Here is a 14,545-nt window from a genome sequence, read left to right as displayed (position 1 = left end):
AAAGTAACAAGAGTCTACACAGGTACATTCCAGACATAACAGAGGGCTAACTGAGTATGTCTATACATTATTTTTCTAATGCAGTGTAGGAATGGTTTTGTCCCCTCAACGTTGTTTCTTATAACTGATTGTTTTATTCCTTTTGAATAAAAATTCTATTTTCCCCACTCAATTCATTACCATTCCACCTCATATGTAGTATAGGGTAACTCCTCTTCTCTTCTTTTTGCTAAGACATCTTCATGATTATAACAATCTTTCTATCTCAGACATTCAGTTTCCCCAGCAGATGCTCCTTACTGTATTATTACTGTATTACCAGGAAATGTATAAATGCTAGCACATTAAGAGCAATATAAATTTTTATGTAGTTTGAGAAGAATAGTTGGTCATATTAATTGACAGAGCAACCTAAATTTAAACAAAGTGCCAGGAACCTAAATAGCTTTGTCTATACCCACAGGTTGCTTTATTCTGGACAAAAGTTACTTGGTTGTAGAAAATAAAATCTTTAGTCATTTAATTCTGTTCTGTTTCATTTTATAGATTTTTTTTAAAGGCAATGGATTTAGCATTAGGAATTCAGAATTTCAGTTTCACTTTCTATTTGTTTTTTGTTTTGTTTTAAGTACACACACACACACACACACACACACACACACACACACACACACACACACACACGGGTATTTTGCTTTCATGTCGATCTGTACATCATGTGTGTATAGTATCCACAGAGGCCAGAACAGGACATCAGATCTCTTAGAACTGGAGTTATAAATGGCTATCATCTGCCATGTGAGTGCTGGGAATTGAACCCAGGTTTACTGGAAGAGCATCCAGTGCTCTTAGCAACTAAGCCATCTCTCCAGTCCCCCCACTTGCTGTTTTGATTTGTCTTCTAGAATTGATAATTTGACAGGATTAGTATATTTACTGTATGCTCAAAGATATAGACCTGTAGACATAAGCCTCTGATGAAGCTCACAAACTATATGGATGTGAGTATCAGGGAGAAATGACCCTGGATGTTTCTTTAGTATAGTGTCGTAGTGTAGACCTAACGACTTTGCTATACAACTGATAAATAACTGATGGGCTATTTTGAAATGAACTCTTGAGCAACTTTTTTTGAACCCAGGCCCAATCCAAAAAAAAAAAAAAAAGACATTTCTTTATTACTTCAAATGTATTTCTCATCTGCTGTGTGCCAAGTATTATCCTGAGTGTAGGAGAACAGCATTTCCTTATTCTCCCAAACCTTATAAAATATTGAATAGAAACAGATAATAAGCAAACAAACAAATGGAATAGGACAGATTTTCCTTAGGGCAAAGGTAGTAGAAAGTGAATTGGCTGAGGAGTTGAGGGGTTACTCTCTTCCATAGGTAGTTCTGGTGTGCCTCTGTAATAATATGACCTTGAGATGAGACCTGAAGTGATGGAGTGAGTCAATCTGAGACAAGGGAAAAACCCTGCAAGGGATAGTGAATGCAAAGGAACATGCCTCGAACGTGAATCCAGTGTGACATGGAGGGAACAAGAAAGGGACTAGGGTGTGACATAGAGTTCTGAAGATAAAGAGGTCTCTGTGAGAGGGGTAACATCAGTGGATTTTAATCTGGGCATCTGCTTCCTGATTTGGAAGGAGTACTCTAAATATTATGGTGAAGGAAGATTTCTATGAAAAATAATTAGGATTCTACTGCAATAATTCAGGCAGAGATGGTAGAGTCTTGGGCTGAGGTACTAGCAAGAGAAGAATGAAAAGTAAATTTTCAAACTGCTTTGAAGGCAAGTTCACAGGTTTAGTCACTGCTTTAAATGGAAGATATGAAAAATGGACAACAAGAGTAAAACACTGACTGAAAGAATGGAGCATCTACTAAGTGAAGAAAATAGCAGTTGAGACAGACAGTTTTATCAGATTCTATATCTGAAAGATATGAGATACCAATAAGGACTCCAACTAGAGATACTAAGTAGGTTGTCGAGTCTAGAGTTCAAAGGAGACATGAGGATTAGAAGTATCATTTTGGGAATAATTAGCATATTGGTGACAGTCAAAATCATGATGCTGAGTGAATCTAAGAAATTTGTGAAATTTCAGAGGGCTGAAGCCCTACTTCAGCATTTCATGGAGGGGCAGACGCAGAGACAACAATTAACTAGGCAGAAAACTAGCACTTAGTAATAGAAGAGGAGCAAGAAGGTGTTGCTTCTCTAGAGCCAAGGAGAGAAAGTGATCCAAGAAGGGGACCAGCCTTGTGTCGAGTGCTGAAGATGAAGATTGAGAACGAGCATTCATTCTAGCCTCTTGAAAGTCTTCTGTGACTATGAAGGCAGCTGTTTGGGTGGAATTATGGTATAAAAGCCAAACTAGTGATGGCCTTGAAGTGGAAGGAAATGAACTTGAATCAGACACAGTTAATTCTATTTTTAAGAAGTTTTGTTTCAAAAGCATGGTGGTAGTGTAAGTAGCAACTAGAGGACCTTTTCTTCTCCTAAGAGCATAGATATTACAATGTCTTCACTTACTAAGGACAATGATACAAGAAGAGGAAACTGGTGATGCCGCAGAGAGAATAGGGCCAGGGGGAACTCTGATGTGACCATGCATGCCTGTTAATACACACTAAGCCCATCTGTGAAGGTTCTATCTCTAATTACTGCTGTGAGAGTCCTAAGCCTATCTTGAAGGCTCTACCTTCAATTATTGTGAGATTGGGTGTATTCATCATAGGTTTAGGAGAAGGCAACATCTAGTCCATAGAATAGTAAAACAAAGGTCAACTGTGTACCCACTACTCCACTGGGATGGTATGACACAACACTGCCAGTCTGTCCTTGGTTACATTTTCTCCTTACCTGTATTCACTAAGTGATCCTGCCAACAGAAAAATAAAGCAGGCTCTGAAAAAAAAAAAAAAAAAAAAAAAAAGTCCTTTTCCAAAGCTAGCTCTATACTTTTACTTTTGAGACCCAGAGGCATTGCTGTAAGTTTTAAAATTATTTTCTTACATTCATTATTTATTTGTGTGTCAGAGTATATAGGCATGCATGTGCCACAGTGTGCAAATGGAAGTTTGGGGAAATTTGTGGGAATTTGATCTTTTCCCTTATACCATGCGCTTCCCAGTGATCAAACTTAGGTTCTCAGGTGCCTTTGCCTGCTGAGTCATATGACTGGTCTCCTGTACGTTCTTATAAACTGATGAATAAGATAATAGGTACAGTCCTTGGTGTCACATAAACTGAGGTCTATTTTCCATCTTTATTGCAGGGTCAGAGACATGCTGACTGATGAGATCACTAAGACAGCTGCAAAGTAAGTCACTTATTCGTCTACCTAAAATACTACTAAACCTTTCATTCCTGGATGGGTACATACACTTTCTCCTTTCCAGGAATTTCATAATATTAAGAATTATAAAATAATTTTTATAGAAAGCCATTGTTATTCCTGTTAACTATATTAATTCTCACTGCATGACTTTTTGTACACATAGAGGGACTGGTGCAAATACATAGCTTTTAAATTGAGAGATACTCAACATGAATACCTGACAGAATGCTATGTGGTTTGTCTTAAATTTAAAGGATTATAATTTAGTTCAAGGAGGAAAAATGAATTCTGGGGAATGTGAGTTACATTGGGTCTACAAATGGATTATTAAATCTCACTTGCAATGCAGCAAATAAAATGGGCCCTCCTCTTACACTTCCTGGTTGCTATGGGGTCCAGTGTGTCTAAATTGGATTCTAATTAGCAATTAATATGACCTTGGATAAATCTCATCAGCTCTATGACAAACTTTAAAAATGAATTTTATATATACAACACTAATACAAAAAGTAAAAGGCCGATGTCAGTCATAGCCTAGTGGTGGTTTTAACAAAAATTACTTGAGTTTTGCTGCCCTGAGGCTTTTTATTTACCTTAAACCAAAGCTCACTAAGGAAATTACACCCTAATGAACTTACTTGCTGGAGTCATCTCTTCAGGCCTCTCTGCTAACAAGCTGACTAATTGTTCCTGGCAGCAGAGACACAGTTGCCTTCATATCTCCCTTCCACCATCACCTTCTTTCTGCTGCTGTGTCTGGTTGCCTTGCTTTCTTCTTAGTTTCCAAATGACATAGGCACACTCCTGCCCTAGGATTCTATATGCATGGAAGTTCATGTCCTATGGAAGTATTTACGTGCAATATCATGTATCTTAGTCATATCCTGGGACTGTGTGTAGCTAAAAAGATTGGGCATTAGGGAAAACAGGAACCGCCACATAATTGTGAAGTCGATCTCAGCAATGCTCATTACTCATCCCTTCGTGCCCCCCCCCACACTGAATAAAGGAGAAGAGAACTGGTGGTCTCCCATCCCCACTTCTGGGATGCAATGGGGAAATGGCTGTTGGCAAAAAAGAGACCCCAGTGCAGAAAGGATACCTTAGGAAAGCAATGCTCTGCCGCACAGGTGAAGGTGGACAAGCTTGGAATGTTCCTTTCATAGCTCATGTTATGTAGTGTTGTTGTTATGTCCTGTTAGAAGCAGGACATTTGGAGCAGAAAGCTTGGATGATGAAGAAACAAGCAGGTTTATGCTCAGACAAACTATAATATTACCTCTGAATCTGAAGGTCTGAAGTCACCTTTAAACTCCTGTTCTTAAATCTTATTTCAACATGATTTTTCTCTATAGATTTTTGAAGCAACATGTTATTGCTAGTATCCAAGGTCAATGTGTTCACATTTTCAGGGGTACACAATGAAACAATTTGTATTCTTATGGGATTGCTACCTTTCTTATCAAAAACTTTACTGTAATTTTTCTTCTTCAGTTTTATCTCAATAAAACAATTGGGATAGTGATAACTGTAGTAGGAAGTGACTAGGACATTATTTAAGGTCCAGAGGCTGAATGACAGTGATAGAACAGGAGAAAATGGCTACCACTTTCTCTCTGCATCTTTCCAGTTGCTTCCTTCACCAGGCAGAGACCTCACTCCTACCCTTTGACAGCTTATCTTGGGGTGCTTGGATGGTCGCTGCCACAACTGCCTGAGGCCAGGGCTTGTTTTGTTCACTTTTAAGTTAAATGCAGAAAGTAGCCTACAGTCACAGAGTTACTGATTTGCTCATTTGAGAGAGTAGTTTTGAGAATCAGGGTTATAACTAAGGGAGAACGAGAACATGGATAAGACGGATGACTGATGGCAGTTTGTTTTCATTGTTATTAATTAAATGGATTTGAACTCGAAGACAAAAATCCCCAAATGATTGGGTCACTTTGCTGATATGTAATGCAATACTTTGTCCCTCAGAAAGCATCACTGAAGCTCATCCTTCCTTGGGCTTTTTAATTAGGTTAATGACATCAGTTTGTTCCAAAGGACAATTTAATTAAAATGTCAGTGGTATTGCTTAGATAAAGACTGAACTGATGCTGACATGTTATTATGCAAATTAGTCACAGCTGTTTGACTGGTAGGGGATAGTTATTCTAGTAACAAGGCAGTGAGTTTGTGCTGCTCCAGTTGTAGAGTTTTCACCAGCAGCTCTTCCTTGAATATGTTTTACTAAGTATGTAGTGTGCATTGTAACCCACAAGACAATGTGCTGGGTATTTAGCAGGTTTGAGATAAGCAAGTTCTCCAGTCCTGGTACCTTCTCCAACTGTGAACTTGAACTATGGATGCTTTGCATAGACTGAAGCAATTTTGTTCTATCTGGAAATTAGTGTCTAGATAAAATTCACCCTACATCCAAAGACCTAATTACCAGTGGCCTTAAATGTATTTTCATTCTCTATTCCACAATACATACTCAGGTGTGGCTAGGTGAGTGAAATAAAATGATTTGGAGTACTGTTTGAAAGCTTAGGCCAGAGCTAGAGAGATTGCAGAGTGGTTAAGAACACTGGCTGCTATAGCAGAGAACCCAAGTTTGGATTTCAACACCCATGCCAGGCAGCTCACTCCTATAACTGCAGCCCTAGGGGATCTGATTTCCGCTTCTGGGCTCTGATGGCATGATGGCATCAACACACACATATCATACATTCCCATAGACATGCATATATATCCACATGTTTAAAAATCAAAATAAATCTCTAAAAAGATTTGTAATGAGTTTTGTATTGAGTGTGAGAAAGATACTTTTATGTAAGATACCTGTTTAATGAAATTTGATATGTAATTTTGGGGAGCCATTTAACTGTTTTCTGTGTGGTGAGAAGACTAAAGCTTTAATTTTCAGATTACTGAGAATTTTAAACCACTCCTTTCTCTTCCTTAGTCACCCTCCTCCTCTTTCTTCTCTCCCTTGCCACCACAATCCATCCTTAGAGACTAATGTTTCCACAGCCTCAGGAGGAGTCATTGGTTTAGACCTCCAGGAGTCCTTCCAATTTTTTCATCCCAGTCCTCAGTATGAATGTTGATGCCTTACTGACTCAAGGCAGACCTCACCAAAGACTGAACTGAAGAGGGGTGAACAACATGAGCAAGTTCCAGGGCAGGGCTTCACTGAGCTGACCTGCTTTTGCTCAGGGTAGGAGGGTGAGAAGCAGAAAGGGTTAGGTAAATGAAAAGACTTGATTCCTATAAAATAGTCATAAACATACAAGAACATATGTTCCCAGGAACCGTTCCTAGCACCTATTCAGCTGTGTGTGGACTGATCTGGAGGTAGGTACTAGGCTCGTATAGGGAGCTGGTGTGAAAGTCAGTTTCATCCTCTGGGTCTGCTCTAACCCTATACTGCATACAGTGAATGCATGCAGTGAACTCAGGTGCTGGCTCTGTTCAGGACTCCGGGAACACTCTCTGTAGGACATTACAGGATGCACTTATATGTTGCAGAGTAGCATCTTGAGATGGGAAAGTTTTGCTGCAGAGAGCAACTTCTCATTGTCTCATTCAGAGCTTTCTTCAATAGGATTAGCCTGGAGGTATGGAATAATACTAAGTGTACATTTTTTACATGCTAAGTATATATGAAAACTAGGTAATTTTTATGGTGCCAAGTTTATGAAGTTAAAAAAAAGTTTTTATTGTTAATATTAGAAAACTATCATTTGAATTATATAACAGTATCAAACCAGGTGGTCTAAAAACAATTCCGCCCCCCATCCTCCTATCTTTTCTGGAATCATCAAGTCATATTACAAAGTGCCCTAAGGCTTCTGGCTTTGATGTGGTGGGGTAAGGGAGAAAGGGAGTCATGACTGCCAAAAACTGCCACATGGTATGTGGAAGTAAAGGATACTTGTGACCTGATTTAGGGGAAGCTGGTTCCACACATTGCTGCTTCAGAAGAGGCCATTACACTTTGCTAGGTGTTTAATTATGTTTGGGGCATAAATCAATAAATCTAAATTGACTAAAAATGGCATGGAAAAATATAGCTTGGGAAATGCTGTGTCAGAGAATGAAATAAGATGTTTAGGACTAAAACTTAGAAATAAGAACTTGCATTGTACAGGGTCACAATGACCATAATGTTAAGAGTTAAAAATCAGCGCTGGTGTCAGCACAGATGATACTGGTATCTGGGGATAAACAGACCCATACTTTTTAAAGGATTTATATCTTTTTATTTTGTTTTGTTTTATTTTCAAGACAGGGATCATCAGGTATCCCTGGCTGTCCTGGAACTTACTATGTAGACTATGATGGCCTTGAACTCACCGAGATCTGCCTGCCTCTGCTCCTGAGTGTGGCATTAAAGGTGTGTACTGCCACACCTGGCTAATTGTTTTTGTTTTCTATGTACCAGTGTTTTGTCTGCAAATGTATGTGTATTATGTGTATGCCTGGGGCCCATAGAGTTTAGAAGAGTGTTGGTTTCCTGGAACTGGAGTTATTGATGGTTGTGAAATGTCACTCTGGGAACTACACTCTGCAAGAACAAGTAGTCTAGGCACTGAGGATCTCTCCAGTCCCCCATGCCTGCATTCTCTTTCTTGTTTTTACCAGTGTTGTGCTGCAGTGGGGGCGCTTTGCCACCTTGCCTGCTCTCCCATGATAATGCATTCTCTCTTGATTTTCTATAACCTCTCTTGGAATCTTTTGTTAACACAGGGAGAGCCCCATGGTCAAAGGGAATGCACTGTTGGCCTTAAGCAGCCTTGCTGTTGTGGTGTCCAAGCATGAAGCCAGCCTGTCCTCAGATTCTGATGGAGTCCTGGAGGTGAGTTGGGAGGACTTAGGGCATGTGGGCTTTGGTTACATTTATTTAGTCCTGACTTAGTTGGCCTGGGCCTGAGTTTACAGGACTAAATTCTGTGACTGTGTCTTCAAATACTTTTACTTGGTGAACCCTTACTGTCTTCCTGCTGTCTTCCTGACTCACTTGATGTTTTTCTGTTCCGCTTTCCCCACTGGAGTTAAGTGGTTATTTCCATTTGAAGGTGCCAATTTTATGAAACAAGGGCCATCTTTCTGTGATTACATCACTGGTAACCAATCTTAGGAGGTTAACCAGGCTTACAGAAAGTGAACAATGTTGTCAAAAAATGATAAATAAGCTGTGTTTACACTTTGAAAAAATTGTACTTTGCATTTTAATTGTAGATGTCAATGATAAAGTGCCTATTCATTGTTGTAAGGCATTTATTTCTTAATTAAACATGTGGCAGGCTGGCCAATATTCATTTCCAATGTGCTTTTTCAGATAATTCATATCTGTCAAAATAAAAAGCCATGGATTTATTCTTGTTTAAAGTCTATTATCTGTTAGCTATCATTATCCAGATATGATGTGGCCCAAGTAGTTCAAAACAAAACAAAACACAAGCTTTAGAATAACAGAAGCCTATATTTAAATTTCATTACTTTGACTTACTAGTGTGAGCCTTTGTGTAGTGATCTACACTTTTAGAACCTGCTTTCCAACCTATAAGATAGAATGACAGTACTTCCCAGATAATAGTACTGTAACAATTAAATGAATTCCAGGACACACACACACACACACACACACACACACACACACACACACACATACACCCCACACACCACATACATACCACACAATCTCATAGCAGCAGGTAAATGCTAAGCTGTCGATAACTGTAGCCATCATTGACATCACTATCTCTGTACTAAAGAAGTGTTTTATGAGCCATTTGTGCTCTGTTTTGTTTTGTCTTCATTTGGTTTGTTTGAGTTTTTAAGTTAGGGTCTCACCATGTAGCCCAGGCTGGCCTCCAATTCATCATCCTGTCTCAGCTTCATAAGTTCTGGGATTGTAGCTGTTACCACCACACCTGGCTCTGTATTCTCCTTTCATGGCACTTCCCTGGATGCAAAGAAATTAACTCCCATCAATTAAAAAAAAGAACTGAAAATGCACAGAATTTTGAAGCCCTTGAAATTGAAGACAAAACTTAAAAGCTAGGTTTGGCCAGGAAAAAGGTAGCCTCTGACACAAGTGCTATTGAAATATCTCATCAGATCATCAATACTTGGGTCATTTGTCCTTGTATCCACCATTTACAATTTAGATTCACAGGGTCATATGCCCATCCCATTGGTAATCTTTGAACACAGCTTCATCTGATCATTTAATTAGTCTCTAAAGAATGGAGAAGAGAGAATTATCTAAAGGATGTTGAAGTAGATGAGTTTAGGGACAACCCAGTGAACTAAGGCAACTACCTTTGGGGCATGGTTGTCTACCCCTTCATGTAGGGCGTCACCCAGTACCTTTTCTCCTGTGGATAATTGTGGTGAGACACTTCCTGGTAGAAGAAAAGATAAGCATGGTCTATTCAAACCACTACTGAACCAAGGACAAAGGAAGGGGGATCTATCCTTGAAGTGATCTCTGAGCCAGGAACAAACCCCCTTTGATTGGTTAGGCAGAGCTTCCAAAGTTATATTAACAGGGATAAGATCCACTCTATCCCTGCCCTTGGGAGCAGCTCCTCCCTCTGCCTCGACTCAAACCCCTGCAGTGAACTTGACGCTCTTGAGTCAACTCTTTGCTTAGGCCTGCTCTAATTCATCTGCCCCTCTCACTTTTAGTAAATTTATATACTTTCATTCCCATTTTCTTGAGGAGTCACCATACTGATTTCCACAGTGGCTGTACAAGTTGGCACTCACACCAGCAGTGGAGGAGTGTTCCTCTTTCTCTGCATCCTCTCCAGCATAAACTGTCATTGGTATTTTTGATTTTAGCTATTCTGACAGGAGTAAGATGGTATCTCAAAGTTGTTTTGATTTGCATTTCCCTGATGATCAAGGATGTTGAACATTTTCTCATGTGTCTTTCAGCCATTTTAGATTCCTCTATTGAGAATTGTCTATTTAGTTCTGTACCCCATTTTTTAATTGGGTTGTTTGGTATTTGGGGGACTAGCTTCTTGAGTTCTTTGTGTATTTTGGAGATCAGCCCTCTGTCAGATGTGGGGTTGGTGAATATCTTTTCCCAGTCTGTGGGCTGCCATTTTGTCTTGCTGACTGTCTCCTTTGCCTTACAGAAGCTTCTCAGTTTCAGGAGGTCCCATTTATCAATTGTTGACCTCAGTGTCTGTGCTACTGGTGTAATGTTCAGGAAGCAGTCTCCTGTACCGATTAATTCAAGGGTATTTCCCACTTTGTCTTCTAATAGGTTCAGTGTAGCTGGATTTATGTTGAGATCTTTGATCCATTTTGACTTAAGTTTTGTGCAAGGCGATAGGCTTGGGTCTAACTGCAGTCTTCTACCTGTCTGCACCCAGTTATGCCAGCATCATTTGTTGAAGATGTTCTCTTTGTTCCATCGTATAAATTTGGATTGTTTGTCAAAAATCAGGTGTTCATAGATGTGTGGGGTAATATCAGGGTTTTCAATTCTATTCCATTGGTCTACCAGTCTATTTTTGTGCCAATACCAAGATGTTTTCAGGACTATAGCTCTATAATAGAGCTTGAAGTCAGGGATGGTGATGCCTCCAGAAGTTCCTTTATTGTATAGGGATGATTTGGCTATCCTGGGTATTTTGTTTCTTCATATAAAGTTGAGAATTGTCCTTTCAAGGTCTGTGAAGAATTGTGTTGGGATTTTGATGGGGATTGTATTGAATCTGTAGATTACTTTTGGCAAGATTGCCATTTTTACTATGTTGATCCTACCTATCCACGAGCTTGGGAGATCTTTCCATTTTCTGGTATCTTCTTTAATTTCTTTCTTCAGAGACTCAAAATTCTTATAGTACAGGTCTTTAACTTTTTTGGTTAGTGTTACTCCAAGGTATTTTATGTTGTTTGTGGCAATTGTAAAAGGTGATGCTTCTCTGATTTCTTTCTCCACCAATGTGTCATTCATATATAGTAGGGCTACAGATTATTTTTGAGTTAATCTTGTATCCTGCCACTTTGCTGAAGGTGTTTATCAGCTGTAGGAGTTCCCTGGTTGAGTTTTTTGGGTCACTTATGTAGACTATCATATCATCTGCAAATAGTGAGAGTTTGACTTCTTCCTTTCCGATTTGTATTCCCTTGATTTCCTTTTGTTGTCTTATTGCTCTAGCTAGAACTTCAAGGACAATATTGAAAAGGTATGGAGAAGTGGACAGCCTTGTCTTGTACCTGATTTTAGAGGAATTGCATTGAGTTTCTCTCCATTTAATTTGATGTTGGCTGTTGGCTGTTGGCTTGCTGTATATTGCTTTTATCATGTTGAGGTATGTTCCTGTTATCCCTGATTTCTCCAGGACCTTTATCATGAAGGGATGTTGGATTTTGTCAAAGGCTTTTTCAGCATCTAGTGAGATGATCATGTGATTTTTTTCCTCAGTCTGTTTAGATGGTCAATTACATTGATGGATTTTCCTATGTTGAACCATCCTTGCATCCCTGGGATGAAGCCTACTTGATCGGGATGGATGATTTCTCTGATGTGTTCTTGGATTTGATTTGCCAATATTTTATTGAGAATTTTTTGTCAATGTTCATGAGGGATATTGGTCTGTAGGGCAGTTGGAGGCAGAGCTGTCACTGGGCCTCGGGGTGTTGGATCCTGCTGCCGAACTCTGTATGGTCACTTGTGTCAGATGACTCTGAGCAGCAACGACGAACCAGAACTGGAAACAGTTCCTGGCCTACCTGGGCCGGCAGATGTAGGCCGGGCTGCCTCTGGGGGCTGCTTCTGGGTGTTCGGTGTTCATAACCCGCCACCGCCGAACTGGGTCCAGCAGGCAGGTTACTTGCGTCAGATGACTCTCCACAGGTGACTTTTATAACCAAGTTTTCTCTTTAGTGACTGGAGTTTGTTTTTTTTTTTTTTTAATAATAATTTGTTAGTTAGGTGAATGTGACCATGATACATGATGTATATGTAATAGTAAACAGAAATGCTAGAAATATTGGTCAAACTGTTGTAGGCTAATTGGCCACTTTGTGAAATGGTAACTCATAAAGTTGGGAAATTTAAAATTTTTTTTGCACTTCTCTCTTATATATGCTATTTTCAGGCAGAGAAAAACTGAGTATATACTGTTGTAGCCTCTGTCTCCCACTTCTATTAAGTCTTGAATGAAATGTAATTGTATTCTTGTTGGGGAACAGGTAAAGACATATATTTGTCAACTCTATTCACTTCATGTAGTCCAAGCAGATAAAGGTTACTTTTGATAATAGTATTTCATTATTTAACAAAAAGATGGCTATACTCTAGATGTCAAAATAAAGTTTATTTCTATTTTTTTCTACTGTCATTTCCTATTGTTCTTCATCTACAGGTTCAACCTAATTTTCTTCCAGTGAAAGAGTGGGTTTCCATGGTGCTTAATACTCTCCTGGTCATTGTGGATAGCCATTACCGCCCCAGAGGACAGCTCTTTTCCTGCTTTTATCATGTAAGTGCAAGACATATAAATGACCAGAATCACCAAGGGTTAACTCTCCTGACAGCCATTGTTTACACGAAAACTATGATACAGTACAATAGTTTCCAGCTCTTAAGTATAGACTAGAGGTGTGTGTGTGTGTGTGTGTGTGTGTGTGTGTGTGTGTGTGTGTGTGTGTAAAGACTAGTATGTAGGCCCTGTGGTTTGATCAAACTGATTTAGGATGTGCCCCAGGTTCTAGCAGTATGAAAGCTCTTGAGCCTTTTCTGATGTGTAGTCAGGGTCAAGGGTTTATAGTTGTGGGATAAGTGGTTTTTTGAATACATTTGGTCTTTTTTGTCCTTATTTATAAAATGACAAGAATAGCAGCATCCTCTGTAATGACTAAAGCCTTTGTGCCACCCCTTAGTTTTGTGACTATTGACTTGGCAGTTTACCATTATCATTCATTTTCGTTGTAAAATAAAAGTAAAAAATCCTTTGCTGTGCTTTTCTGCCTCCCCAAAGATTGGGAAGGTGAAATGATTTAAGTAAAAGTGTTGTATTTTGGAAACAGTAAAATTCTTTGTAAATGCCAAATAATCCCGCTGATCATGTGAAAAATGACTGCTCGTCTCCTGTCTTCACGGCGGTGTTCTAACAACTTAAACAACAGGAAATGCACATCTTGTTTTCTAATGTTCCCTTTTGGCTTGGAGAATCACTTTACTTCTGCAATGGTGTAGAGTTATTTTGGTTTTGTCCTATCAGTATCCATTGCTTAAGGAATTACAGAGATCATGGGACAGTCAGTTGAGTGGCTGAGGATTGCGGTTATTTGAAGAAAATGTAGCATGGATCCTGAACTATAGCTGAGATTACACAATCCATTGCCTGTGGTCCTCTCTGTAAATACTCTATTCCCTTCCCCTTGCCCTTGGGAGGACTGGGTATGTATTGTTGCTGGCCTTAGGTTCCAATGTTAGGTTTAAAAATAACTTGATAGGTAATGCAGAGTTGAGTTGGAAGTCAGGTTTTGTTCCAAGAAGTCATCTTTTAGTGCTGGCTTACTTGACTGGTTTTGAAATTTGTACAGTAGCTAGATCAGACATTCACCAGAATAAGCGATTGTGTGAGATTTCTAATCATTCTGCTTAGTTCTTAGGAACCAATAAGACAGTCTCTTTATTTAGCCAGTTCAGAGTCAACTCTTACCTTTTTATTCTTTTTACAAAATTATTCAGTTTTAAGAACTATTTCAAAAGTCACTTCCTTTATTTCCTGTGTCCTAGAAGCTGAATCCTTTTAAGTAACTTAGTCATTGGAAAACCTTATATTACCTTTGAGTATAATGTCCTACATGTTTGATTTTTTATCCTTAAAGTACTAACGCTTGGCGAGCAAATAGACATGGAATTCAAACACACTGTGGCATGCTTTGACTGCCAGGGACAATGCCGGCTTTAAGGCACGTCTGAAAATTTAAAACGGACAATAGCAAGGGGTGATAAAGGGGCTTTCCTCTCTACTTGAGACACATTTGTAAACGTGTAGCATGTGTGATGGAGTGCTCTAACGTGGGACTCTTGCAGATACTGTTCATGTTCAGAGGACCTGTCATTTTATTAGGACCATTATTCATTTTTCTTCCCATAATTGCATATTGGGAGGCACATGTAGAGCCCTCCATTTCCTTTTGAATAGCTGGTTATTGCTTTTAACCAGAAGC

At 39.2% G+C, this 14,545-nt stretch overlaps 1 protein-coding gene across 4 annotated transcripts in view; it reads left to right on the top strand.

Moving 5' to 3' along the window:
• The window catches only part of Focad (focadhesin), a 293,087-nt gene that overhangs the window by 227,873 nt on the left and 50,669 nt on the right, over nt 1–14,545 (top strand). For all 4 annotated transcript variants that reach the window (XM_035439808.1, XM_027400387.2, XM_027400389.1 and 1 more), the window contains 3 exons: nt 3,284–3,328; nt 8,084–8,192; nt 12,730–12,846. In XM_035439808.1, coding sequence (XP_035295699.1) covers nt 3,284–3,328; nt 8,084–8,192; nt 12,730–12,846 — 271 coding nt within the window. The remainder of the gene's footprint in view (nt 1–3,283; nt 3,329–8,083; nt 8,193–12,729; nt 12,847–14,545) is intronic.

This window comes from Cricetulus griseus, chromosome 2 (genome assembly GCF_003668045.3).
Source record: "Cricetulus griseus strain 17A/GY chromosome 2, alternate assembly CriGri-PICRH-1.0, whole genome shotgun sequence".
Classification (NCBI taxonomy): Eukaryota; Metazoa; Chordata; class Mammalia; order Rodentia; family Cricetidae; genus Cricetulus; species Cricetulus griseus.
The sequence above is the reverse complement of the archived record's forward strand: the minus strand, read 5'-3'. Positions and strand labels throughout refer to the sequence as shown.